The 27,978-nt window shown below is 44.7% G+C and overlaps 2 protein-coding genes across 2 annotated transcripts in view; both read right to left on the bottom strand.

Annotated features, from left to right (window-relative positions):
• TAF3 (TATA-box binding protein associated factor 3) overlaps nucleotides 1–17,838 on the bottom strand; it is a 115,422-nt gene extending 97,584 nt beyond the window's left edge. The window contains exons 1-2 of the mRNA XM_050323826.1: nucleotides 17,641–17,838; nucleotides 6,764–7,006 (exon numbers count right to left, since the gene is read on the bottom strand). Coding sequence (XP_050179783.1) covers nucleotides 6,764–7,006; nucleotides 17,641–17,806 — 409 coding nt within the window. The 5' untranslated portion in view covers nucleotides 17,807–17,838. The remainder of the gene's footprint in view (nucleotides 1–6,763; nucleotides 7,007–17,640) is intronic.
• A 2,578-nt stretch (nucleotides 17,839–20,416) lies between these two features.
• ATP5F1C (ATP synthase F1 subunit gamma) lies at nucleotides 20,417–27,932 on the bottom strand. The gene is made up of 10 exons (XM_050324653.1): nucleotides 27,827–27,932; nucleotides 26,527–26,561; nucleotides 25,482–25,613; nucleotides 24,762–24,966; nucleotides 24,181–24,324; nucleotides 23,742–23,806; nucleotides 22,962–23,117; nucleotides 21,876–21,972; nucleotides 21,105–21,142; nucleotides 20,417–20,555 (listed from the first exon to the last, which is right to left on the bottom strand). Exons 1-9 carry the CDS (start codon nucleotides 27,868–27,870, stop codon nucleotides 21,136–21,138), a joined length of 885 nt encoding a protein of 294 aa, XP_050180610.1. The 5' UTR covers nucleotides 27,871–27,932; the 3' UTR covers nucleotides 20,417–20,555; nucleotides 21,105–21,135.
• Between the last annotated feature and the right edge of the window lie 46 nt (nucleotides 27,933–27,978).

The following is a 27,978-nucleotide window of genomic DNA, read 5'->3' as shown; positions in this document are numbered from 1 at the left end:
AAGCGACGCAGGCGCTAAACAAAGTCACACATTGTCAGAAGAGGGAAAAAACTGATCTGACGTGACGAGTCAAGACAAGTGACAAAAGTTTTGCTGAAAAAGGATCAGTAGGAAATTAAAATCATGACAGCATTTCTGTTCAAAATACACAAGACAATAGAATCCTTTTATCACAAAGTCCCATTTTCTCCTCCGGTTTTATTCTAACCAAAATTGCAATTTGCACATCACAATGCAGCGAAAGGATCCATGACTTTCATTCCCATTCCATATAAATAATTTACTGCAAAAGGCTGGCTTTTATCAGCCAACTTCTGCATTTTGCAGTTTTTTATTTTTGAATCCTTAAGAATCACTAACAACTTGTAAGTTATCTAAACAGGTCTGAAAACCAGAAAAATCTTTGTGAGAAGGTTTCAGAAGGACAATATCCCCTTGAAGTCACGTTGGCTTCATTTCATTTGCTATATGCAGCAAATAAAGCCAGATAGCTAAAGAAGCTAAAGCAATATATTTTCACAATGCTGAATTTTTATATTTAGTTTTACTAACTCCTCACTATTACTTGCAAAAAAAAACCAGAGGGAGCATCTTTATAAAACTTGTTTTCTGATTTGCTTCTTCAGGTACAGCCAGGTTCCAGCTGGTTTATTTATTTTGAGGGATACAATCCTTAAAAAGACCCCAACAAACAAAACCATGAAAATCTATCACAAGCCCTCTCCTAAAAATCAAAACAAACACTTTTAATCCATTTCCTCCATTCCCCCCTTCCAGCTGCCATTAATTTGCTTTAAAAAAAAGCAAGAGTTGAGGGCTTTCTTTTCCCAAAGACATGAATTATTATTAGAAGTTAGGTACTACTCTCCTAGAGAATATAAAATAGTGTCTCCTCTGTCTCCATAGTCTCTGGATCCCAGCTATGTGATTTGGTTTCTGCCATGGATAAAGTTTTACTATGGCACATCATTACATTGATTTTTTTTTTCCCCCCAAGTGCTGCAAATTAAATGAAGCTCTTCAGTGAAAGTCTATTTAACTTCCTATTTAAAAAAAAAAAAACTTCCTCATTAAATCCTTTCTTGCAGGATTTCACTGGAAATTATGGTTTTGATTATGATAGAACTTCTTCAGGAAAGGTAAAGATACAGTTGTCTTCCCAATTACAGCTTTATCAGCACGCCTTCGAGAAAAGTTATTTTTCTGTCTAATGGCAAGATTTAAACCAGGCACATTTTCTGTGCACTTTTTTTTGTTCCTGTCTCCTATTTTCCTTTTTTTTCTTTGAAACCTGCCTCTCCTATTGGCTCTTTCCCAATGCCTTTCTTCTGGCTGCATCTCAAGCTTGGCTGCTTTTCTCATTTTGTCCGTTTCTCCTGTTGCCTCTCCCTCGCTGGGGCTGCTGCAGATGTGAAGGCTCATTCTCACAAAAGCAATCAGAGTCTAACTCCGAGCACGCTGCAAAGACAGCTAAAGGATGCCTGTGAATATCAGCAACCAGGCAGGGTGAGCAGCCAGGAGCAAAACCTTCACCGTCTGGCAGGGCTATAACTCTCCAAACTGGCGACTACACGGTACCTGTTTGTCGAGGAGTGGCGGTTTCCTAACCAAGTGTACTGGAAAAGCTCTGCTGAAAAGATCATTGCTGCTTTTAGATCAGCAGTGCAGCTGCTGGAACGAGGAGGAGTTGGTCTAGGGGGGTTAAACTAGGTTTAGGGAAAGGCAGAAAGGCTTAAAAACGACAACAGCGTGTCATTTGTGTTACCAAAATGGGAAAGTGGATATCCCAGGATCCTTCTAAAGCCCATCACATGCTGATTTACAAAGGGCGATCGGCTTTGTTAAACCCTTGAGGAAAACAGAGGTTGAAATGATGCTGGTCTGAGATCCAAGACTTGCTACATTCAGTTCTGAACCACAGCCACAGAAAGCACAGAAAGCCAGACTGAGGGGGCAGTAGCAATTTTAAAATCTGATCTATCTCCCACTGCAGCCTGACACTAATGCTTTATGTCACCCTAACGCTTAAGGCTTTATACAATTACAGTTCTAGCACCAGTAGATCCTAGACACAAAAATCTGTTGCTTTGATTAGCACCTTGCTTCCCCACCACCCCCAATTCTCATCAATCCAAATGTGATTTTCAGCATGAAAAAACTAGAGATGTGTTCCGACGATGTGTAATTTGACAGCTGGGTTTCCACGCTTCCAGGTGGCTGGAAGCATCAGGTTCTGGTAGGAAACAGGTCCCAACATCACATCAACAGCAAAGACGGGAAAAGGCAGGACTGTAAGAAGATCAGCAATTTTATGCTTTGATCTGACAGGAAAATAAAATGCTCTGACAGAAAAGGCTACAAATAAATCTGAATTTGTAAACCGTGCCAAGAACTTGTCCTGACTCAATGATCAGAAATACAACGGCAGTGCTTGAGACCACATTAACCAGGAATGAAAGACAACAACATTTAATGCCTGGTACAAATGACATTTGCTTCCAGATCATCTTTAAGGGAAAGAAGCTGAACCTCTAGGAAGTGGGAGTGAAGTGGTAGGAAGCAGAGGACAGAAAAAAATAAAGCTGGAACCGAGGAGGAAGTCTGACTCCCTAAAAGCTGCCCCTTTTCCCCCCAAAATATCTGAACTAGTGGGAAGAGACTCTCATGCCTTCTCCCTCATATCCTGCTAATGTGCCCCAGAACAATTATAGTTAGTAAGAGAGAAATAAGGCTCTAATGCACATACCACAGACTATCATAAGAATTGCACAAAACAAAGATGTTTTCTTCAGTCTTCCAGTCAGAAAAGCAGGGGTGGGCTGCTTGTGACTTCAAAAAGTCAGAAAAAGAGAGCAGCTGACCTGAAGTGGTTATTATAAAAATTTATAAATAATAATAATTCTTACTTATTATTTAAAATGAGGTAATAATAAGAGGCAGCAAGCACAGGTAGAAATTCATCCCAGGAAGCTTAAAAATAAGGCACAGGTGGGATTTACACCTCATTTTTCTTTGTTTTAATCATGGAAAACGATACGTATTCTTAAGGCATCAGGACTCAGGGCTCTCAACGTTATCACAAAATGTAACAGTGATTATTATTAGCTGTGGAGAAGTATCTGGGCTTTCTCAGCTGGCCTAGTTTCAGCATATACTGTTTTGCTTCAAATGCAATCAACAAATTCTATGAAGCTGATTTATTATTGCAAAATGTATGTTCCCTTGCATTAAAGCACAAGAAATAAAGCATGACCATCATGTTTTGCAACTAATTTATTTTTTCTCCTTTTTTAATCTGTCTTACAAGTTTACCATGACATTTTAGTGACAACAGTGCTAAACTAACTCAAAAAACAAAAAGAGACTAATTAAAAATAGGCAGACAGCGAACATCATGATACATTGGCATAAAATTATCCCTTCAGTGTCCTTTGTAAAAATACTGCTAAAAACCCAACATTTTCCATGGCAATACTGAGTCAGATTGTTTTATAATATACAGAATTATACATGCAGATCCTCAGAGTGTAAGCGTTTAGTTAGTGCTTGCACTCCATATTTTAAGCAAGAACATTTTCTGCCTTCTTGGAACAAAACTTGTACCACTGAACTGAACTTCTGACCGACAGAAATTACAGATCTTGAAAACTTATTTGCCTTCCTCCCTATCCCACAACTTCAGGAATCGCTCCAAGCTCTTTCAGCATTTCTGACTACTGAGTACATACATGAAGGAAACGGCTCCTCTCAGGCTGGAAGGACTTTTTGCTCTTATGGATTCTTTGGCAAAGATAACTGAGGCATTGCTTGGGCTGCTGGGCAGACCCTGAATACTCTGAGCCACCACCAGTTCCAGAGTAAGTTGAAATAAGAAGCTGGTTACATGTACAGAACTAAAGGACTTTTGGGAAGGAGGGCAGCAACACCTACTGGCCGTGGTGCAGACTGAACATTGCTTCGGTTTGGTTTTTAAATTGACAAGACATAGAAAAAGCGTTTTCTTACTTAAGTCATGGCTGCATTGCTGTTAAAATATATCAGCACTAGTAATTTCTGAATCTTATCAATAAATTAATACTCAGAGCATGAGCTGAGCTCCAGGCTTTGATACAAAACGGGACATAACAAGTCTTCCTGACAATTCCTTTAAGTGACTGAAAGATTTACTTTACACACCCTGATGTGCACACCCTCCCTTCACGGCTAATTATTGCCTACTCAAAGCAACTCAAATGTTATGGACTGCCCAATCTGAGCAGCAGCATGGGTTTTTTCCTAATTTCTGAAGTATTGCAAAGTATTTAAACAGCTGCTGCAATTCTTATTTTTCAAATGCATTTCTTTAACCTGCAAAAGTAAGTTTTTTCTTCCAAATTTTACTTGGAGTAGTATAGAATAAAACATACACAACAGAGTTTCTCGATCCATCTCACTCCTTTCAGAAACAAACCGCAGGGCACAAGATACAAACAGCATTTTCAGAAAGCACTTAATTCAAAATTAAAATGCCCTCAACTGTGAGTATTCTAAATCAACTACAACAAATCTGCATTCAGCAGTTGTATTTAATGCTTGCTTTAAATTTTCATTTAAAAAAATACTGTATTCATTTTTTCATTTTGTGTCTATAGGTCCTCTGATACACTAGCCTTAGGCATCAGAAGTTTTCCTGGTTCTCATCCAACATTGGAAATAATATCTTCTTGCTTCAGGTGTTAAAAGGATTCATACATTATTTATAAGGACTGCTAAAATCTAACTCCTGGATCTAACTTGCAAGAGAAAGAGTATAAAAAGTTACATATACCAAAAAAAAAAAAAAAAAAATAAAGCACGACTGTCCCCATTTCAATTTTTAGCCTCTCTTTGTGTGTCATGTATTGCCAGGCTGAGTCTGGAACACTCATCTCTCCCTCCCCATGTTCAGATATTTCTCTACAGCTGCTTTGAGCCTTGCAGGATTTGACTTTTCTTGCATATTTAAAAGTACGAAAAAACCCACAAACAAACAACTGGAACCCTGCTGGGCAACTTGTTACATTTCAAAGATGTCGGATTTCTCTGACAGAATTGTGTTTGTTTACCTCCCGAAAAATCAGGCTAAAGAAAGAAGCCAGAACAGGGTGCTAAAATCCCTATTCACTTCTCAATGTCTTCTTCCTCTGTACTACTCTTTTATAAATGTTGTCTTCATATATGATATTTATATTTTGTTTGCCTCTTCCTGGTTTAAGAGAGTTCATTGTTAGATTTTAAGACAACCCCCTGAACAAACTTCACATCTCCTTCCCAATTTAAGAAAGCATTTATGTTTTGAACAGCAGTCCCACTTCCCAGGTTGTATTAAGGTAAGAGACACTGAAATGCTATTGATCTATAAAACATAACTAAAGGAAACTGAAAACTAAGGTTCTACAGAGCCTCAGAAATACTCACCAGCATGAGGAAGTCCTCACATCGTTACTGGAATAAGCAAATTTGTTCACTAAACCCACTGTAGCTGACAGCCTTTATACTTCAGACACCTGTTCCTGACTACAATTCCACGTGGTCTAACTGGAGCACACAGCAACTGCATCCATCCAGCTGAACAGGATGCATGAAAGCCTGAACACACACTTCCTACAGCTCGATAAATCCCTGGAATGCTGCCCCATGCAATCCTTGTAGCAGCACAGCAGTGGATTTCCTTACCCAATAAGGTGTTGTCACTTAATGTTCATCTTCAGTTTGGGCAGAGTTTTTACACCTCTTTCAATGTGCAGCCTTTGAGACCTTAGTTTCTTAAAAAGAACAATATGTGTAATAGAGCATGATACCCATTCTGCCCCCATGAAGTTATAAAAGTACCTTGAGCAGATTGGACCTGTTCTTTACACTCTTTGGGAAAACATATTACACTCTTTTTTGGAATTCTTTTTCTACCAAATCTGCAACCTTAACATATATTCAGTTCCACACAAAGTACAGTCCTGTGCTGTTCACTGTTCAAAGGGAAAGTCAGACTAGGTCATGTTTCTTAAAGGTTTATCTAATTAGCAATCAAGTGTCATGTAGCTGAAAAGTAGAGAAAATTGTTTTGCTTTTTCCACTGCCACAGTTAAAATTCTGAGGCAAACTGCAACTCAAAGCATATGCATAGTTGGCCTTTCATGGTTTCCTCAAGCCTTGCTTCTGTGGGTAAAGAAAGGGAAGGAGCAGCTGGAACAGTGATGATGAAACCCTGATCAATGTTAGCAAAGAGAATTAAGAGCAAGCAAGCAAGTAGGAGCCTCTAAACAACTCCTACTTCTGTATTTAAAGCTGAATTTAATTGGAAAATGAGGTTTTTCCTGTTTGTTTGGTTTGGGGTTTTTTGGTGAAATTTGTTCCAAGGAAGAACAAATAGCTGTCAGGAGCAGGGAATGCTCTGCCAGTCTCACCAGCCTTCCTTCTTCAACCTTTACCAAATCACAGAAGCTCCTGCAGTTTGTGTGACAGGGAGGCTGACACAGAAAAGGTAAAGCAAAGCATTCATTTCTACTGTCCCCTGAAAAAATACGAATGCATTATAGAAACAGTTATTAACATGGTGAATTTTTGACACGAGTTAATCCCGAAGGAAAGTAAAAGAGTGGAAAACTAACTTGCCACAGCACTGCCACCTGCTTTGCAACTGTGCTTGTGAAACACCCCGTGGGTCCTTCCCGAGCCACTGCTCGAGGAGGCACAGAAATATTCAAACACGGGGCCCAAAACTTAAAGCAAAGGATTAATTTCGCACCTTCTTGAGAGGAGACAATGGGTGGCAGGTAATCAGGGATGTACTCCTTCCTCTCCTCTGCATCCTTACTTCCCGGCTGGGGAAACTGCAGGACATTGTTCTTGCTGACGGGAAACGAAGGGATTTGATGTGCAAAAGTGACAGGTTCGATATTGTGGATGTAATCTTCCAGCTCGTGTAGGTTAACCCCCATAAGCTTGAAGGCATCACCGACGTCATCCAAAATTGGATCTGTGCGGCCATCTGGAACAACAACAACAACAAAAAAAAAACAGCAGAAGAATAATATTTTTTGCAAAAATTCAGATTGAAAAAAATTGATCTGTGCTGGCTCCCCACCAGTAAGGGACATGAATCGCTGCCCAACAATAGTTCCACCCAGGTTTACTTTCAAAAGTGTTTTGTTTTGACCCATATGACTTTGTTTCAAATCATACCATTAAAGAACTGCACCTCAGGAAGCAAATCCAGCAAAAATGAGGGAGTAGCAACAACAGCCAATTAACATCGTGCAACACCAGTCAGAACAGTTTTCAATCTCTTAATGTAAACTAAAATGAACAAAACAAGCCCTTAATATGCAGAAAATGCCCCTTTATCAGTATGTAACAGATCAAATGTCATTTTTCAACCCAGAAAACGAAAAAACTCATTTTGTTGAACTGACTGTTGTTTCCAGAGAGCAACAAAAAAAAAAGGTGTCTCGTGTATCTCTTGATAACAAGAATACCTCATATAGTATCTTTCCACCAGATAAAATCTACAGGCTTCTTAAAACTATGAGCCACTTCACCTACTTGTTAGATATACCTCCTGGATAAAAGAGAGGAATATTAAGTACTGGTCTGATGAGGAAACAGTATCTTATACTAAACTTTAGGGACTGATTTCCTGGGACGCAACTTAAGTTTGACTCTACAGCAAACAAAAAATCTTCTTTTCCTTACAGAACACATAGTGAAGCCTTACTTGCCAGGTAGTTGGGATCTTTATTTCATATGATCTCCAAGTACCCCAGTGTCCCCGACCTGAGAGAGGAAAATCCCTCTGAAGGCCTCCGGAGGGAGAACTGGACACCTTTTGCTTTGGCAGCCAAGGCACTGCTTCAAGTCTCATCCTAACTTTACCCAGTAACAACAACACACACACAAAGAAGAGATGCCTTAAACCCCAAACATGATTTTTAATTCAATAAAATGATACTGAATGATTACAATTCTGCAGAGTTGGCTTATGAAGATATTACATCCCTACATGATGATAAGCTGCGATTTACTTTAAAAAGTAATTATGGAAAAGCAGCCCGTGCCTATTGAAGGAACACAATGGCTATTGTGGAGCCCCGGCTTTGGAGAACGGGAGGGGATGCTCTTTTGTTTGTCCTTTAACCTAATCTCTTCTTGGTTTATCTTGAAGCTGAGCAGGCTGGTTCTCACATCACTGGATGAATTCAAACCCCCGGCCAACTCCCGCCTGCAGGTACATTTAGAAGAATAAGAATTTTGTTCTAGAATTTCCCTTCTTAGTCTCGCGGTGAAGATAAGGATAATACTCAGATTATGGGCTTGATTCTCAGCTCTTCAACACTGGCCTCTTGTGTGACTCTGGGCAAGTTGCTTGTGTTTTAATTCTTTCCACAGCTAAAAGGAAGATCAGACCAAGTTATCCCCGTCTGTATTTAGAATGTGAACTCTGCATGACCAGAACCACCTCGGAGTTTGTGTAGTATTTGTTACAAGTGCAACACCAGCTTCCTCTGCACTCCAGGGACAGAGAAATGTGGAGACTTGTGTACTCATAATTACAGGAGGATATCACCCCTCTGGAGGAGCTGTGACAGCCTATAGTTATTAGACAAACAGAAGAGTGCTTTATCCTTTAAAAATTAAATTTATAAAATCGACACAGCGAAGAAACTTTGTGTGGTCACTTTAAGATGCTCTTCAGGCTATGAAGATCCCTGCAAACTTACTGAACTATTTTAAAGGTGTCGACTCAACAGATACAAGTTTGACAAAGAGGTAAAAAGAAAAACTTGGGGAAAACCTTCTCAAAGGTTTTTTCCTAGATCTGCATGTGATCTTTTTAACCTCCAGAAAAGGGTACTGACGTGATTAGCAACTGATAAACGCTATAAAAGACTTCTTCCTACAATTGCTTTTTAAGAACGTGTGGCAGAGAAGTAACTTCTTAGTGTAGCTGAAGCATGGAAATATTTCACAACCATATCAACAAACAATTATGTGTGTTAGAAAGCGGGTTCAAAAGGTAACAAAAAAAAACCCCTGAAGATTCAGTTTTCCCACAGCTTTGACATTTGCCTCCAGAGAGACAATGTCAAGTAATAAGATTGATTAAAAGCTAAAAAAAATTGTTTAAACCTGCAACTGTCAGAGGGATGAAAAGACGGAGCAATTAACCCTTCTTTTCAAGAGTGTCCTCAGTGATAAAAGTGTTCGAAAAAAGTTTCAAGTCTGTATCCATATCTGTTTTTAAAATCAAACCAGTTATCAACTGGAAATATACACAGCACAAAAATGCATTAAATGTAATTCCAGGTGATTCATCACTTATTTGAACAGTTTAGCATTCCTCCTCTCTCTCTAGTTTAATAAAAAAAATTTTTAAAAATCATTACAATAGCAGAAGCCAGACACATGAAAGGGAATGCTGACAAACATGTACCACACTCTCTCCTGGTGTTTCATTTAGTCTTAGGCTTTTTTCTGTAAGTAAACGGTGCAAAAAAAGAATTTAATATGTGCATACTAAACTTATCTCAATATTCTCCAAATATCAGTTCAAAAATTCAGATGCTGAAGCCTCCCAATGAAATAATTAATCCAATGTCACACAGTAAGTCAGTGCCAGATCACAAACAGCCTCGGAGCTTTGGTTTCCAGTCTCTTGCTGTTCCTTAGACCACAGGACTTTAAACACTATCTGTTGTCCAGGGCTGGGAAGAGATGGAAGGACACAGGAATAGCTCATCCAACCAGTTACAACTCTCTTCCTCCCCTGGCAAACAGGGAACTAAGAAAACACCTCTCTCACAAGTTTTCGAGCTGCTCTTTCTCCCTGAATGGGAACTGGTAGAGCTGTGGCAACAGCAGAGCTAAATTAAGACCATTTGATCTCAAAACAGCTCACCAGAGAGCTGTAGGAACAGCCCTGCAGCTCCCATACTCTCAGCTCCCCTGAGCTGGAGAATGAACTCCAGGTGAGGAGGGATCTGCACAAGAAAATGGATCCCAAAGAAGTCCAGCACCAAAACGAAGGGCAAAGAGAATCCAGGCAGAGCTGAGTATTTGGGTGGAAAGTGATCCAGCCCTCATCCCTGCTCACCATCACCTGCAGATGAACCTACCTGACCACAAGGAAAACCAAATCAAACACAACAAGGAGAGTGCACTAAACTCCTCTGCAAGTGAGGTTTTGGGTTCTGGGGAAAAGGAATTTTTAGAAACTACTAAAAGTTAGTTACTTTTGCAAAAGTCAGGAGAATTCCTCCACCAAACAAGCTAGCCAGTGCTCACATCATCCAAAGGCACTGTGAGGGGGTGTGGGAACTATCTTACTTTCCTTAAATTCAGTCTCAGGAACAGCTGATTTCCTTTTGTGAAGCTCACCCCCATCACCTCCTCCTTCCTGGCCCAAAGTTCACATGAATCAGTGAAAATTTAACAAGCGAGTAAGCACAGAGCAGAAGAGCTTTTAGTTTCATGCCAGTTTTCTCAAAGGAAGCAACTACAGTTCTGTAATAAATATAGTGAGAAAAATTAATGAGTCACCACCCATGCAATGTGTACATGGGTTATAAAAAGCTCAGCATTCCCCCTCATGGCTGTTATAAAAGAGACTTTAAAAAATTTTACTTTAACCGGCAAATTATTAGGTAGAGCTCCTTAGCATTTTAATTAAAGGCTCTATCACAGATTCCTTGTGCTCCAGCACATCACACAGCCCTGCCACACGTTAACTACACGTGTATCTACACCCAGCAGTCACTCCAGGATAACTGTTTCAGGCAAGACAACACACTGCTTCCCTCCAGCATCCACAAAACCAGCCAGGAGCATACACAGTGGGTTATTTAATAAGTATAGATGCCTTACTTGAGTGCACTTAAGTGAGAAAAACAGTCCTATTAATGTAGTTACCAGTCAGGAAAAAGCCTCTTCTGGCTCTTGCTGCTCGAGTCTGCTTCTTCTCCCAGTAACCTCATAAATGTCAAGCAAAAAAACATGTTCACCCTCTTTATCAGTGGCCAGCAAGAAGTTAATTAGTTTAAAACCATCAACATTTAAGGCTATTAGGACATAAAGAAGCACAGTTGTTATAACAAATGTTATGGGCCTAGGATAGATACTCATTACAAAGTCATTCAGCACCAGCAGAGGGAATCAGCTCTTTTAAACTGATCATCAAAATCTAACACTGTGATAGAGATTGTTATTGTAGAGTGGTGAGAGTAAAATAACTAAAGAAAACAAAACAAACAAACAAAAAACCTAAAACAAACAAAACAAACAAACAAACAGGAACAGAAATGACAAAAAGATGAGGTAAATCTGACATTTAATTGGGAAGAAATAAAAATTTGGCCAATGCCAGGTCAATTCTCTCCCCTGTGGTAATTCCTAATGAAAATACTCGTCTGCTGTTTGCATTCTCCCAAGAAATTTGCTGTAATTAAATAAAGTTTTCCTTTACAGGAGGCTGTCCAGTAACATTGGAGCAGGTTTGGAGCCAGTTCTATCTTGGCAAGACATCTTGCAAGATCTGTAATTTTCCCCTCCAGTTTTAATGTTGTGCTCACCAGATCAGAACCTGCCTTTAAACAGAAATGCACAGTTGTATTATTAATACTAATTTCAATATATTAATATTTTCTATATTATGTATATATGTCTGTATAATTAGTATTCAGTCCTGCAAGGTGCAGGAAGTTGGACTCAATGATCCTTATGGGTCCCTTCCAACTTGAGATATTCTGTGATTCTGTGGTTTTATAAAAATAATCTTCAAAAAAGTAGTCAAGCAACAAGAAGCCAAAGACCAACTCTTAAACTTTATTTCCTCACTGTCAGCAAATTTCAGCAGAAAAAACAAAAACAAACCCACGATATATCCAAACTTAGGCTCAAGACTGAAAACTGAAGGAAAGAGTATTGGAAAACCCACTTCTAGATCCAAAGAAGTTAATTATCCAGTTATTGAAGTTCTAGTTTTAGCAGCAGATAATCTAAATCTGTGCTGCTGAAATATGCCCAGGTGCCCTCAGTGAAGTGAAGTAGCTTTAAACCTGGCTGGTTTTTAGAGCAATGTAATAGAAAAATCAGGTTTTGGGGGCATAAACCACGACTCCCCTCATCATCACCCCCATGAACTGCACCCACACAAATACACTAGGAACCAAATTCCCTCACTGGATGTGTTCAGAGGCAAAACACAACATGTTCTGTGTGTCTATAACCCCCCACCTCACTGCTAAGCTGCATCAGCTGAATTCAGAGCAAACAAAGCAGACACTGGTCTGCCTTCATTGGACAGCTCCCCAGTATAAAAAAACCCAGCATACACAATAAAATCCAGAGGAGATAACCCAAAGCACCAGCTCTGCCACCACCTCTATCAAACCACGTGGAACGTGAGTGCAAAACCAAGTGGCACATAACAGGGAACTTTTCCCTTTTCACCTCTGCTTAAAAAAAACCCAAACAACAATCTGAACTCTTAGAAACCACACCACAATACTTTGTTTTGTAACCCAATTCTTTAATTACATACTCCAACACTGGTTTTCAGATATTTTACTTAAATTTTAGGATAAAAAACACGTGTAAAGCCCACAGCATATTGAAGAGGCTTTCTCTTACAAGCTCTCCACAAATTTGAGCAGCATAATATGGTGTAGTTCAAGAGGAAAACCTTGATTTTCTGGCTGTAAGTTCACCCTCTCCTCCACCCCCCACAGAGTATTCAGAAGCATTTCACGGCATCAAACACATCTCAAAACCCGCTTTGCAAATCCTTTTGCCTCCCTTTTGCAGCCACAGCAGCTCCCATCAACCACAGCTACCGCAAATGCAAAGAAACAACAGCAGAAAAGTAATGAAAATCTTGAATGTGGCTCTCCTAATGGGATGTAACAGCTGGAACAAAGATCTAACACAGCTGGGAGAGCCATCATTTTCTTCTGCAACTGAGAAAACACGTGAGCAGCGATGACACGCTCTTCAGAGCGATCCCACAGAGCCTCAGCTACGTCAGAGTAAATCCATTCAGTTTGCAACACAAAGATTATGTCCCTCAGCTGACAACCCTGCTAACTCAAACCCCACTGGTTTGACTCCGAGATAACACGCTGACAATAACGATGCTACAATTGGAATTTAATTAATTCTACTTATGCAAAACCATGGCAAAATTCAACTCATTCATCCAGAGCTGGGTTTGTGCAGTGACTTATTTTAGGAGCAAAAGGAAACGATTCTGAAAAAAGCAGGGAGATGTCAACTGAGTATTAAGATGTCTTTTCATAAACCTTTTTAAAGAAAGAAATACAGGGATCATTTTAAGAGAGTTGGTAATACAAAAAATACATCACTGGCACGAAAACAGCATATTCCCCTTCTCCTCCAAAAAAAGACAACCCAACAAAAATACAACAAACAAAAAGATCTGTAATACTTGTGGTACTCTTCTCCATTCATAGAGAGTAAAAAAAATGCCTTTGCCCACTTTCAGTAATCAAACCCAAAGCAAGAGAGGGATAATCTGAGCTCTATGGACTTCCAATCCTTAAGCACCAAGAGGAAAAAGTGATATTTTCCCCATCTCTTCATCTCTCCCTCCCAATCTTAGAAACACTGCAGCACCTGTGGCAGAGATAGTTGAGCTCAGGGGCGATGCTGCCCAACAAGTCATTTCTTCCATGAGCATCTTCCCCAATGTCTGTACTAACCCTATCAAAGGGCAGCTCTAACCAAGCCTAGGTGAGTTCCTTTTTCACCCCATAACTCACCTCTCCCAAACCCTTTCTGTTGCCCCCTTTAATCACTTTACAGATAATTTCTGTCTAGACTGAGATACAAACTACAGAGCTGCAGCAGTACATTTGTGCTGCTGGGGGACACGGGGCAATGTTGCACTGTACCACTTCCAGACTAACGTGCTCTCAAATTTGGGGGAAGCTCGTGCAAGGAAACCTATTCAACCTAGAACTGAAATCCAAACAGTCTGCAGCACTGTTATTGAAACCCCCCTAAGCTTGGTTACACTGGCAGTGCCAGACTTGATCTCAGTTAATCCTGAGATGCTGAAGCAGAGGCTGGACCAGGTACCAGGTACACTCAGCTCATCACTTTGCTTTTCCAGGGATCCCCAGAGCAGCGAGAACTTCTGTTCCAGAGAAGGAACCTGACCCCAGGCAGCAGCACCTTCAGGTCATGGCTGCTCCTCTCCTGACCAAGCTTGGCTCCACACTCTCCAAACTCACTCTTGCACAGAAACATGCCTCTGATACTCCTCTGACCTGCAGCTGTGACACTTCCTTAGCACAGCTCCCACAGCTGGGACAGAAGGGCTGGCAAACTTTCCCACTGGTGCATTTCAGGGCTGCCATGTCCCTGTTACCTCTCCCATATCCTCCAGTTGCCCCCAGCCCATTCTCAGAACTGGTAATGGCCATGGTAGCCCCAAATCCACCATCTCCTCAGCCAGCACTTGAGGTGAGCAATCAATTATCTATCCCAGTTCCAATTCCTGATTTCTCTAAACACCTTTCCCACTGCCAGACCCAACTGCAGCAGCTCCAAACTCTGCCCCAGAGGCTCTCCAGGACTTCCCCCTCCAGAAGTACCATGACACGTGAAGCAGCAGCAGCCCACAATGCCACAGCCCCCCAGCATGCCAAAGGAAGGGGGAACACATCCCTCTGGGCACAGGAGGCACAAGCAGCCCTGTCTCTCCATGTGCCCACCTCTCCAGGGCACCCTTGTTCATCCAGTCCCTCCACTACAGGGATCCCCCTTCACCTCCCCGCCAGTACTTACAGATCCAGTAGGAGCAGAGAGCCAGCAGGAGCACTGGCAGCCCCATTTCTGCACACACATCACTGCCCAGTTACACCTTCCCTGCCCCACATGTAGGGTAACAATGGTCCCCACACAGACCAGTGACCCTCCAACCCCACCAACAGCCTGAGCCTTGCTCTGCATTTCCCACAACGTTCCCAGTGTTCAGATCTGGCATGTACCCTGACAGCCTCCGTCTCCCCAACCCCTCCCTGACCCATCAGCACTCCCTTTCTGGCATTCCCACACCCAGCAGATCCCTACCACCCTCTCATTCCCACTGGAAGCATTACTGACCCAGAAAGCAACTGCACATCCCATCCTCCCCCAGCCCATGTTCTGCAGGTACTAGCAGGACATCCAGCCCCTCGGTACCTCCACTGCTCTGCAAGGACACGGAGAACCCCAATGGACACACAGCTGCACCCTCTGCACTCCCAGAGCCAGCAGTGGTACTCACTGCCCCTTCCCCATCCCACCCACAAACACTCCTGTGTGACCCAGCCAGCAGTCCTCACACCAACTCCCAGATCTCTCTTCTTTCTCTTCTCCCGCTTGGTGTAAACTCATCCCTTCCACACTTCCACCCCAAATCCAGTGAAGCCTTGGGCAATCCTGCACCCCCACCATCCCTTCCAGCTCCTTCCCTACCACCTCAGTGGCAGCACTGGCTAAATCCAGTCCCCCACAGAGCCAGCCAAACCTCTTCCACTGCATCCACCTGAGGACACTCACACCTCATGCCACGTGCACTGAACGATCCCCAGCGCTGTCCCTCACCCTCTGCACACACATACTCCACACCTCCCACGTGCAGCCCCGTCACACTCCCACATCCTGTGCACTACACTTCCATTTCCCCCAAAACACTCAGTGCATCCCTGCCTTCCCATATTCCCCACACACAGGTTCCCAGCCCCACAGTGCCATCGTTTCCCTCCTGTACACACACATCCCCAGCCTCGGGTATCAGGCCCCATGCTGCCCTGCTACGTGTCAGTCCTGCCCACCTCCATACACGTGCATTCCCGACACCTGGCACCACAGCTCCCTGTCATCCCTGACCCTGCACAGCACAGTACCTGTGCATCCCCAGCCCTACAGCCTCACACTTCCCCTGGCACAGGTGCACCTCCAGCCCCACAGACTCCCCCCCTTTCACACATATTCCCAACCCAGAGCACTCCAGCCCCAGCAATAGGGTTTTCCAGCCACATCTCTCCCTCCCTATGCAGGAGAGAGTCCGGACCTTGCGCCCTCCAACCTCAGCACTTCCCTTTGTACCAGAACCATGAACCCTACACTGATCCCCACCTGCAGTGGGCCCCCACAGCCTCCTCAGCACTGCCCCCAGGGCACAGACCCTGACCCAAAGATGAGCCAGGACAACACAGCAGCAGCACCATGTCCTCCCATGCACACATCCCACATGGCAAGGGGACTGGTTGCCCCTTCTCCCCCCTAGATCCAGAACAGCAGGGACAACAGTCCTATCTCCCCCTCCTCTACACTGCATCCCAAAATCCTGCACGCTGTAGCCAGAGAGAGAGGGGCAGCAGCCCCATGTCCCCACAGCCCAGACCCACTGCCACTGAGCTTTGTTTCCTCCAACTCCAGCCCCACAATCCCAACTCCTTGCCCATGCCCAGATCCACTGCTCCACAGCCCTCCTTGGCAGCTGGGACCCCGTGCACCAGCACTGCCCCATGGCTTTGCCCCCATCCTCTCAGTCCTCTGCACTGTTCCACAGCCCCAAGCCTCTTCATCTTCCCCACAGCCCCCAGCACTGACCCCCAGCTAATCTCCCCCATACCCACATCTTGCACCCGCTGATCCACAGCCCACCTTCCCTACACGGCCCCACAGCCTGATCCTTGCACTACCCCTGCAGCCTGATCTCCCCTTTCCTGTCACAGACCACTTCCCCTGCTCTCTTCTCTGCAAACCTGCCCAAATCCCACCTCCCCGTGCCCTCCTGCCCTGCCCACAGACTCCACATCCCTGTGCTCTCCTACCCTGCCCAAACCCACCCACCCCACATCCATCCTGTCCTGCCCAAATCCCACCTCCCCGTGCCCTCCTGCCCTGCTTATAGCCCACCACCTCACATCCTCCTGTCCTGCCCAAATCCCACCTCCTCACGCTCCTCCTGCCCTGTCCCCCCAGCCCTCAGTGCTGCCCCAATGCCCACCTCCTCCTGAGCCCCTCTGCCCTGCCCCAATCCCAAATCGCCCCGTGCTCCTGCCCTGTCCCCTGCCCTGCTCCAACCCCAAATCGCCCCGTGTTCCTGCCCTGTCCCCCTGCCCTGCCCCAACCCCAAATCGCCCCGTGCTCCTGCCCTGTCCCCCTGCCCTGCCCCAATCCCAAATCGCCCCGTGCTCCTGCCCTGTCCCCCTGCCCTGCCCCAATCCCAAATCGCCCCGTGTTCCTGCCCTGTCCCCCTGCCCTGCCCCAATCCCAAATCGCCCCGTGCTCCTGCCCTGTCCCCCTGCCCTGCCCCAATCCCAAATCGCCCCGTGCTCCTGCCCTGTCCCCCTGCCCTGCCCCAACCCCAAATCGCCCCGTGCTCCTGCCCTGTCCCCCTGCCCTGCCCCAACCCCAAATCGCCCCGTGCTCCTGCCCTGTCCCGCAGCCCCAGCGCTGCTCCCTTGGTGGGATGGCCGGGGCTGGCAGGAGCTCCCGGATCCCACTCAGCCCGGACTCTGCTCACACAGGGCCATCCCCAGCGTGCCCCCAGGGCCGTGTCCAGCCGCATCCCCCTCCTGTCCCTGCCCACCCCCTGCCCCGTCCCGCACTCACAGAGCTCGCAGTAGCGGTGGCAGCCCCGGCCCAGCCCCTGCAGGTACCGCTGCAGCACGTCGGTGAGGAGGTCGCAGGCCGAGACCTGCACCGAGTCCCAGCCGAGGGCCTGGCAGATCTGCGCCACCGACACCCGCAGCAGCCAGCGGGAGTAGGTCTCGCACATCCCGCCGGGGGCCGCGGGAGCGCCTCACGCACCGCCCGCCATCGCCGCCGCCGCCGCCGCCGCCATCTTGGCGCCCGCCAGGCAGCGCCGCCGCAGCGCCGAGCGCATCGAGCGGGGCGGGGCCGCGGCCGGGAAGCGCCTCCCGAGGGATCCCCCAAAGCGGCGCTGAGGGGCCGGGCTGGCGGCGGGAGAATATAAATGCTTTACGTGTATAAACATCGCAGCACCTCTGAATTTGAACTTCACCGAAGGGAGCTTACAGGAAGGGCGGGACAGGGCTATTTACAAGAGCGTGGAGCGACGGGGCAAGGGGGAAGGGCTTCAAACTGAGACGAGGTTTAGGTTGGATATGAGGAAAAAAGTCTTTACTGTGAGGGTGAGGGGGGGTATATTGGCACAGGTTGCCCAGGGAGGCTGTGGCTGCCCCATCCCTGGAAGTGTTCAAGGCCAGGTTGGACGGGGGTTGGAGCAACCTGGGATAGCAGAAGGTGTCCCTGCCCAAGGGGTTGGACTGGATGAGCTTTAAAGGTCCCTTCCAACCTAAACCATCCTATGATTCCATGATATCTATAATTAATCTCGAGTGAATATAAATATAAAAATATTTATATTCATAAATATATGAATATAAATATAATATAAATTAATATAAATATATCCATATCTCAAATATCTCAGGGTCAGGTGTCAAGAGGTCGGTGCCCGACTCTTCTCAGTGGTGCCCAGGAAGAGCAACAGCCACGAACCAAAACGCAAGAAGTTCCCACCACAACATGAAGAAGGATTTCCCTACACTGAGGGTGGCAGAGCATCAGAACAGGCTGCCCAGGGAGGTCGTGGAGTCTCCCTCTCTGGAGACATTCCAAACCCACCTGGATGTGTTCCTGTGTCACCTGCTCCAGGTGAGCCCAGCCTTGGCAGGGGGGTTTGGACTGGATGATCTCCAGAGGTCCCTCCCAACCCTAAGGATTCTGGTGAAAATGACTGGACAGCAGGTCAAGGAAGGTGATTCTCCTCCTCTGCTCTGCCCTCTGACCCCACCTGGAGTCCTGCATCCAGTTCTGGGATCCTCAGCACAGGAAGGACATGGACCTGTTGGACTGAGTCCAGGGGAGGCCACAAAGATGCCTCAAGGGCTGGAGCACCTCTGCTATGGAAACAGGCCAGGAGAGCTAGGATTGTTGAGCCTGGAGAAGGAAAGGCTCCAGAAAGACTTGAAAGGGGTTTGCAAGGCCACCTGTATGCAGACAGGTATGTAAAGAACTACATTTAAGGCCAAGATTGCCTGGGCAGTAGAAACATCAGGTTTGGGAACAGATGTGGCCAAACTGGCAGCAATGAGGAAAAGGTGTTTCTGAGTGAGTTATTTAATTGGGGGAAAAAAACCAAACCAAACCAAAAAACACAAACAAACAAAAACACAAACAACAAACAAAAATCACAAAAACAACAACAACAAAAAAAACAACAACACAAGATGGGAAAGGATGAAGCTATGGTGGCAAAAAAGATCCAGAAACAAAATTAACAGTAACTGAGTGGTGTGGGCGGTGCAATGAGGAGCAGCAGAGCTGTTCCTCAAAGGTGACTGTGTAGATACAATTAGCACGAGTGCTAACTGTAACTCAGTAATTGTCTGTAACTAATCAGTGTGCAGGACAGAATTGTAAATAATAGCAGTGTAGTATTAGAAGTAGTTTAGTTCACAAATTAACTGTGATTTATTAGACCATTAGTAGCATGTTGGTCAGTCAGTGAAGAGCCCGGTCTGTTGTGTCAGTCACATCTCACATCCGCAGGCAGAAGAGCAGGAGCTGGACCAGGAACAAACTCCTGAAGCTCATGGTTTGGTCAACAGCTCCATGTCCCAACAGACCTCAGTGACAACTGGTGTCCCTTAAGGATCCATCCTGGGACCAGTACCAGCCTCTCTGGGCAACCTGTGCCGGAGCACCAGCGCTCTCACAGTCAAGAATTTCTTCCCAGTATAAAATCTAACCCTGCCCTCTGTCAATTTAAAGCCATTTCTCTTTATCCTGTCACTCCAGGCCCTTGTCCAAAAATCCCTCTCCAGCTCTCTTGGAGCCCCCTTAGGCACTGGAAGGGGTTCTAAGATCTCCTCAGAGCCTTTTCTTCTCCAGGTTGAACAACCCCAAGTCTCTCAGTCTGTCTCCAAAGGAGAGGTGCTCCAATCTTCTGAGATATGTATTTCTATACACACACTGACCATGAATATACAGTGTGCATTCAAAGTAACCCCTGAAATGATTCACCTAATCAGATCAGTTCATTTTAGAAAATTAACATCCAGAAACAGTAGGAACATGGTATTCAGTGAGAGAGATCTGTTCCAACTGTGCAATGCAGAGGTTACTCCAGTCTGCTCCTTCAGCCCCCACCAGAGTGACAAACCAGCACATTCAAACACGCGGTGCAGATAGGAAATCTCTTCCACTCTTCCAAAGGAGCAGCCAGTTTTATGTTCTGCATTCCAGATACATGACAAGATGTAGAGCACAACCTTCTAAAAGTGAGATTTCAGAGCACACCCAAGTCCAACACAGATTATTTAGACACCAAGAGCATTTGCTCCACGGACAACCAAGAGGATCTGTTTCATGGAGTTCGTTTATTGTAAGAATTTACAGATTTCTGGGGCTTTACCGCTTCTTCACAGGTTAAACAGAGCAGTCTTGTTAACACAGACACAGGCAGGTTAGACCATATGCTCAGAAGAGCTCCTCTTCACCTGTAAGGCAAATTGAAGCAAATTAAAACACTTTCATTTATTTATTCATTTATTTAAAACTGTTAGCTCCTCCAATTTGAATACTTCAACTCATTAATATTCCTTAACACCCCCCAAACTATTTAACAAACCTATTTTTCCTTCTATTTTAAATTTTGAATATAATATGTTCATTTAGATACAGAAACCTCTTTAGGAACATCTTACATACAGATATTTTTAAGTCATTGCATAAGGTCAGGGCACTACACAAAAATTCAAATAGTAATTGCAAATGAGTCAAATAATCCATAAAAAAAAAAACCCAAACACAGAAAATTATGTCAAATGTGGGTGCATGCTACCATGGACGTATTTTCCTTAAAATTTGTGAAAATTAAGAACTCTTTATCGAGGCAGATTCAAACTAGAAGTGGGCAATTTCACAGCTTTTCAGGAAAAAAAGTTTCTGACCACAACACCACTGAATTCCGACTTCCTCACTTGACTTCATATTTTCTGTGTTAATTCATTTAAAGACATAACCCAGTTTCCACGTCATAACTTTACCTCTTGGATTTGGCTGAAGCGCTTTTCCCGATTAATCCCTGGTTATGATGTTACGAGAAAAAAACAGAACAGGCAGGTTAGGAAGCAACTCATGCAAATTCAGGCCAAACTCTGCACGGCTTTATGACCACAAATGTATTGTGAGGAGCACAATACAGCATGTAAACTGCTACATGATACGTATTCCAGGCATTCTGTAAACACACAGGATATTGACATTTCCATACGGAGCACCAATGTTTAACACACGTCAGCTACATGCAGTTACAAACCGTGGTTTAAACCCACAGGTTTGTAACCCACAGCACGCACCTCCACAAAACTTCAGTCACAGGGAAATAAGCAAAACATTGAACTTCAAGTAAAATACACATTCGGAAGCAACTGACTCCAGATATTCCCTCCTCCTTCCAAGCCCACCCCCCAAACTCTCAGCTTCTGAACACCTGAATTATCCAAAAGCACTTCAGTTGCTCTCCCCCACCCAACACTACTGGGCCGTTTGAGCAGGTAAAGTAGGAAACACCCAACTAGAAGGGGGGAAATCCACTGGAAGTCAAAAAGGAGGAAAACCCCCAACCCTGTCCAGACAAAACTGCCAAACTTCGCTCTTGTTAGTAGAACTGCACAAGCTGAAAAGCTTGGAGCCATGCCACGGAATGCCTTCCCTTTGGTTTCAGGACCTACTTGCCCTAAACCCTCCCTGTTTTCTGGCACACAAGCACCACATGACCGCAACAGCTCCAATTTCACATCCACACAGGTACTCACAGAGCAGCAGCACCAGAGATGATCTCAATAAGCTCCTTGGTGATGACGGCTTGACGGGTGCGGTTGAACGTCAAGGTCAGTTTGTCAATCATCTCGGCTAGAAAAAATTAGGATTGGAATTTAAACACATAATAAGCATTCAAACACAGATAAAGAGAAGCTGTACGAACAGAATATCAAATAGTCTTGTAAACCCTTGCAAATGATCAAGGGGCTTAGTGCACTTGACATTTTTCCCCTACAGGTAACACTACCAGTAGACAATCTAGAAACCTGAGAACTTGGCTTGAGGCACCAGAGTTAAACATCTGCACAACAGCTGGCAGACTCGTAAATACCAGGGTATGACATAGCTCATTGTAACATAACACAAACATGCATCATTTGCTTTGAAATTACATTTCACAGTCATTTAACTACACTGGTATTTCCTTCAAGTTACTGTTGTTCTGCAAAAGGAGACAGATTTTTCTGAATTATTTTTTCCCTTCGATTATTTTTAAGCACAGATGTAATCACCTCTTTCTCTCAAGCTAAGGCAGTCAGCAGAGAGCCATACCTACAGTTCCAGGTAGCCCAATGGCACATCACATCAGCTTCACTCAGCCACCAGTACCCTGCCAAGGAATACTTGTATATTCTCAAGTTGCTGCATGACAGGTGCTAAAGTATTTAACCACTGTTTCCATTTCCTCACCCTTAAATCGGTGCAGTACTAATTATATTGGCTCACAGGTTTATAAAAATTCAGGAAATCCTCAGAGCAGCCATATGAAAGAGCAAAAAGAATATCTGGCCATTACAAGATTAATTTAGTATTTTATATTCCTATTAAATTATCTGTTATTTCACTTCCAGTTACCTAGGCTTGTTTCTCATAAACTTGACAGCAATCCCTCTTTCCAGGGACTAAATACAGTTCACACATTCAGAAAAGAATCCCAGTCGAACTGGCTCAAAAAGCCAAGACTCAAAATAGAATTGAGATTAAGAATTATCATTTTGAAAGCAAGGAATTACACAGAGGGAGGGCAGTACTTTCCTGTTGCACTACTGAAGTCCTGGGAAACCCAGGGAATGACTTACAGGCATTCTTGCTGGCGTTGTCCATCGCGGTCATCCTGGCGCTCTGCTCGCTGGTGGTGGATTCCTTCAGGGAGTAGTACAGGATGTTTGCTAGTGTGAATTCCTGGTAGTTCCTCAGCACATCAGCATCAATGTCATCATAGATACTTAGGCTTTCTGCAAATGACGAAAAGAGCAGACTCAGAGAAATCCAAGCTACCTCCAGCAAAATAATACAATGTCATGGGGAAGACTGCTAGGCTGGGCTGCTTCAATACTTAAGGCAGCACAGAGGGATTTTCTCCACATATTATGTGGACTTTCATAATCTCCCTGCTATTTATAATTTTGCCAAGTATTTTACATGTTTAAATTCTATTTAACATTAGGAAGGTCAGATTCTGACCAGAATAAAATACATTATTGCCGTATTATGTTTAATCTTCCCATACAATGCTGCAGAAACATCCTGGGGTGTTTTTACTGAGCGATGCAAAGTCACTCCACACTCAGGCTGTTCAGCGCTGAAAATATTGGAACTGACACAGTTCACATATGAACAATTCTTGCTTGAGACAGAATCTCAAAGCAGAATTCACATGACCTTTCTTTTTAACCTCCCTGTCCTGCAGCACCTTGGTAAGTCAGCCTTGGACTGATCTTGGCCAAGATAAAACCATCTGTTAAACATGCGATACATGCACCAAAATAAGATGTTTTAGTACCATATTCCCATGTTCAGAGCACTTTTTCTGTGATTAATCACTGCACATAACTGATGGTTTCTAGCTCCCTACTTACCAGAACCGGCAACAGTTTCAAAGGAGAAGATTGGTTTTTCATCGGTCTTGTAGGAGATGACAGACCTGCCCAAAAACAGCATAGGTGGCTTCAGTTCAACTAACTAAACTGAGCACTTAAAATCAAATTGGAATAGACAACTTCTGGTCTTCCAATGCCACAAAATTCTGTGATAATCCTCATGAAAAGATCTTGGATGCCACATCGATATAACGATGTGCTGACTGTAAATAGAACAGCACCCACTACACAAGTCAAAAGGGAATTCCAACCACAGCTATCAGAAAAAAAAAGAAACCAACAGTTCATCACACACAACAAAATCAAGAAGTGAAGACGCCAAGTCACAGCCAAGTTTTCGTATCACTTCACTGGGCCAATGTGCTGTTTAAAGCTTTCTACCCAATATTTTTCCGGTGCAGTTTCAAGACAATCTTACCTGAAGCGATTGTAGATGACAGAGCCTTCATCAAACTCATACCCGGAGTTCAACAGCTCTAAAGCGATGACTGAAGCATCCCCAAAGCTTGGAGGTCTCCGTCCCACTTCTTTAAATGTCAGCAGGAAATAGTTGGCATGTGTCCTGCAGCAACAGCAAACCTGTGTTAGAACCCATGTGGATGCTCTAAAGCACAACGAGGCAGCAAGACTGACTTACTACTGCAAATGAGGAGTGTTCAGAACTAAACACTTCACTGAATTAGGGTCTGAGAAAAATTTTGCTACTTTTCAGTCAAATTATGATACCTTATTAATACACACACTTGTAACAGTGCCAGTTGCCAGACATTTATTTCAAAAATATAATAGTGCTGTTCAGCAGTTTCACAAATATCCAGATGATCTAAACCCCTTTTAGGATTATTTGCAGATTTCTTTTAAAAGAACTTGAATTTAGTACAGTTCCCATTAATGCAATTTCCTGCCAATGCCAACACAGTTTTCTAAGCAGTCCTGAAACTTCTACCACAGAAAAAAATCAAAGCTCCAGAAAAACCCTTCTATGGTTTCAGTTTTTACCTCTGAAGCAGGCCTCTGATCTTGTCACCCACTCCAACCACCATAACCTCTTTCCCGGCGTTTGAGAGGTTGGTAATCTCATTTTTCAAGGTTTTAGCGATGGATGTATGGATAGCACCACACAGGCCTCGGTCAGAGGACACACCAATAAGGAGGTGCTTCTTCTTGTCCTCAGGCGCCTTTATTTCTGCTTTCTCGTAAAGAGCTAAAAAAAAAAAAAAAAAAGATGGTCAAGATTTTCAAGGGTGCCAAGAAGCAACTAAATCTTAAAAAATACCTCTGCGTTGTTCTAACTAAAACCACTTCTAAAGGGGCTGCAAATCTCAGCCAGATGAATTTTACCTCCCTCACAATCATCCAAATTTGCACAAGATCAGACCAGAGGTGAGCAAGAAACAACTCAAAGCCAGCCCCATCTCTGACCAGATGTCCCACAATCAATGCCATCACTCAGTGAAGTTCACTGTGCCAGTCCCGTGCCCCAGGACCACGTGCAGCACAAGAGTTCACAAGAGGGTGTTAATGGAATTAGCTGTAGGTGCTACAGAGATTGGACGCAATTCCATTAACAGACAGACTCAGGCTGGAAATTCTGAGCTGTGGTGCTTTTAAGACTAATAAAAACAACCGTGGAAGGTTAAAAACTCTCAGCATTTTATCACCACCATGAAAACCTCCTTTTCTGCTCCCACATCCCACAGTGCAAGAGCTTTCTCTCACCCAGAGCTCCTGTTCCATAGATCCTTGCAGGCTTCAGCTCCCTCTCAGCTCGTGCATATTTGGCTGCAGAAACCATCTTCATGGACTTGGTGATTTTCTGGATGTTCTTGATGGACTTCAAACGCCTGGTGACTACAAAGTTAAGAGCTGAAGGTCACGTGCTGTTCTGGGCATAATAACTTAAAAACAAACAATAAAATGCCAGCAACAGCCATCCAAAAATATTTCACCATGTTCCCCAAAGAAGAAAAAATAAATAAACAGACCGTGCACAAACAAACCTCACAAAAGCCCTCAGTATTTGCAGTGAGAAAGCAGTAAGAGGAGGAGTGTGGCTAACACAGATTCATCTTTACAATGGAGATGTTTTTTACTCGAGGTACAGCATTTATTTAATAATTAGCCCAACACAAAGTCTATTTATTGTCTCTTTGCTTCCACATCTACCTGTATATTGTCATCTTTCCCAGATGACAAGGGGAAGGAACAAACAATAAGGAGGCCCCATAGTACGAGGACATAGAGTTAATTTCCTTCCCTGTTCAGGCTGTGGCAAAATAAGATTCATAAAAACACTGATGTAAAAGGAAAACAAAACAGGTTATCCTACAGAGCAGCACAATTCCAAGGCTATATCCCTGTATAAAAACCTGTGAGGAATGACTTAAGGAAGCATTGTCAAACTAAACCAGTCAACCTTTTCTCCCCAAATGCTGCATAAAAGCACGAGGAAATAAGCATAAAAGAAACTAAATTAACTCTCAGAGGTGAGAAAAAATCTGGTTTAGCACATACAATAAAATTTTTCTTAAAGTATGTTTGAGTAAAACTATGGGATGACATCTAAATTAGTTCCAAAACCACCTTAAGCAATGCCTTTTCTGAAGGACACTTGTTCAACAGAAGAAGGGTTGGAGGCCACATACAAATGTTACAGTGCATCACAGTCAATTTACCCTAGAGAAGCTAATCAAAATTGCATTTTAACATACGATTTTCCTGCAACACTTTCCCTCTCTCAAAAGCAAACGAAACCTGTACTTACTGTCTTTTAGCGTTGCCATATTCCTGACTTGGCCCCTAAAAATGAATGCAGGAGAAATTAGGATAATTCACTAGTTCTCCTGCAAACCAACACCTGTCAAGGACAGGTCCCTTTCAGAGAGTTATAAAGTCAAGATCTGCTGTCTCTTAAAAACCATCTGTGGCTGGGACAAGTCACTCTGACCTGTGGTTTGCATGCACACCTTCTTCCTTCCCTCATCCATGTAATTTCACAGAATCAGTTAGGTTGGAAAAGACCTCTGAAACCATCAAGTCCAGCCTGCGACCAAATGCCACCTTGTCACCCAGACCATGGCACTGAGTGCCACATCCAGTCTTTCCTTAAACACCTCCAGGGACGGTGACTCCACCACCTCCCCGGGCAGTCCATTCCAAAGTTTGATCACCCTTTCTGTGAAGCAATTTCTCCCAATGTCCAAACCAAACCTCCCCTGGTGCAGGTTTAAGACTGTGTCCTCTCATCCTGTCACTTGTTCCCTGAGAGAAGAGACCAACCCCCACCCGGCTGCACTCTCCTGTCACGGAGTTGTAAAGAGTGAGAAGGTCACCCCTGAGACTCCTTTTTTTCCAGGCTGAACAACCCCAGCTCCCTCGGCTGCTCCTCAGTCAGACGTGTGCTCCAGACCCTTCCCCAGCTCCACTGCCCTTCTCTGGACTCGCTCCAGCACCTCGATGTCCTTCCTGAACTGGGGGGCCCCGAACTGGACACAGCGCTCGAGGTGTGGCCTCACCAGTGCCCAGCGCAGGGGGAGCTTTAATTCATTAATTATCCATCGCCTTGGGCAACAAGAGGGGGCAAATGGGGGCATCGGAAGGGCAAATTTAAAAAAAGCTTCAAATAACGAAACTGGTTTTTCAAAACGACTACAAAGCGAAGCGGAGGAGGCCGTACCGTTCCTTGACCAGAGCTGGGTCTCCTGCCCAGCACAGACAGATCCGTCCTTTAACTCTTGCCCGTCCCAATCACCCATCCCCGCCGAGCTCCCCCTGGCCCCCCACCCCCACGGACCCTCCATCATCCCTGAACCTCACCCTCCATCCCCGAATCTCACCCTCCATTCCCTGAATCTCACCCTCCATTCCCGGAATCTCATCCTCCATCCCTGCACTCATCTCCCGCTCTCAGCTCTGCCACCCCCACCCAGAGCCCACAGCCCCTCACCGCGGGCTGCCCAGGGCCGCGACCCCCCGGGGCGCCCCGCAGCCGAGAGGACCGTCACCCCCTGAGCCCTGAGAGCCTCCCCCGTGCCCAGCGCGCCCGAGCCAGCCCGTCCCGGTACCATTGCGGCTGGAGCAGCACGACCGCGGCGCCCCGGGCGAACATGGCGGCGCCTCCACCACAGCCCCGCTGAAGGTCAGCGCGCCCGCAGCGCGCCTGCGCCGCCCCGCCGCCATCCGCTTCCAGGGCGCCGCCGCCATTTCCGGGGCGGTG

Source organism: Myiozetetes cayanensis, unplaced genomic scaffold (genome assembly GCF_022539395.1).
Source record: "Myiozetetes cayanensis isolate MyiCay16 unplaced genomic scaffold, myiCay2020 scf3, whole genome shotgun sequence".
Taxonomy (NCBI): Eukaryota; Metazoa; Chordata; class Aves; order Passeriformes; family Tyrannidae; genus Myiozetetes; species Myiozetetes cayanensis.
This window is presented reverse-complemented; position numbering and strand designations above follow the sequence as displayed.

Bases quoted from the DNA above. Each gene is read 5' to 3' on its own strand.
- ATP5F1C (XM_050324653.1), bottom strand. From the start codon at position 27,870: ATGTTCGCCCGGGGCGCCGCGGTCGTGCTGCTCCAGCCGCAATG. The intron at 26,562-27,826 runs GTACCGGGACGG...ATTCATTTTTAG, and splicing joins GTGCTGCTCCAGCCGCAATG to GGGCCAAGTCAGGAATATGG. The intron at 23,807-24,180 runs GTAAGATTGTCT...GTTTTTGGGCAG, and splicing joins GTCATCTACAATCGCTTCAG to GTCTGTCATCTCCTACAAGA.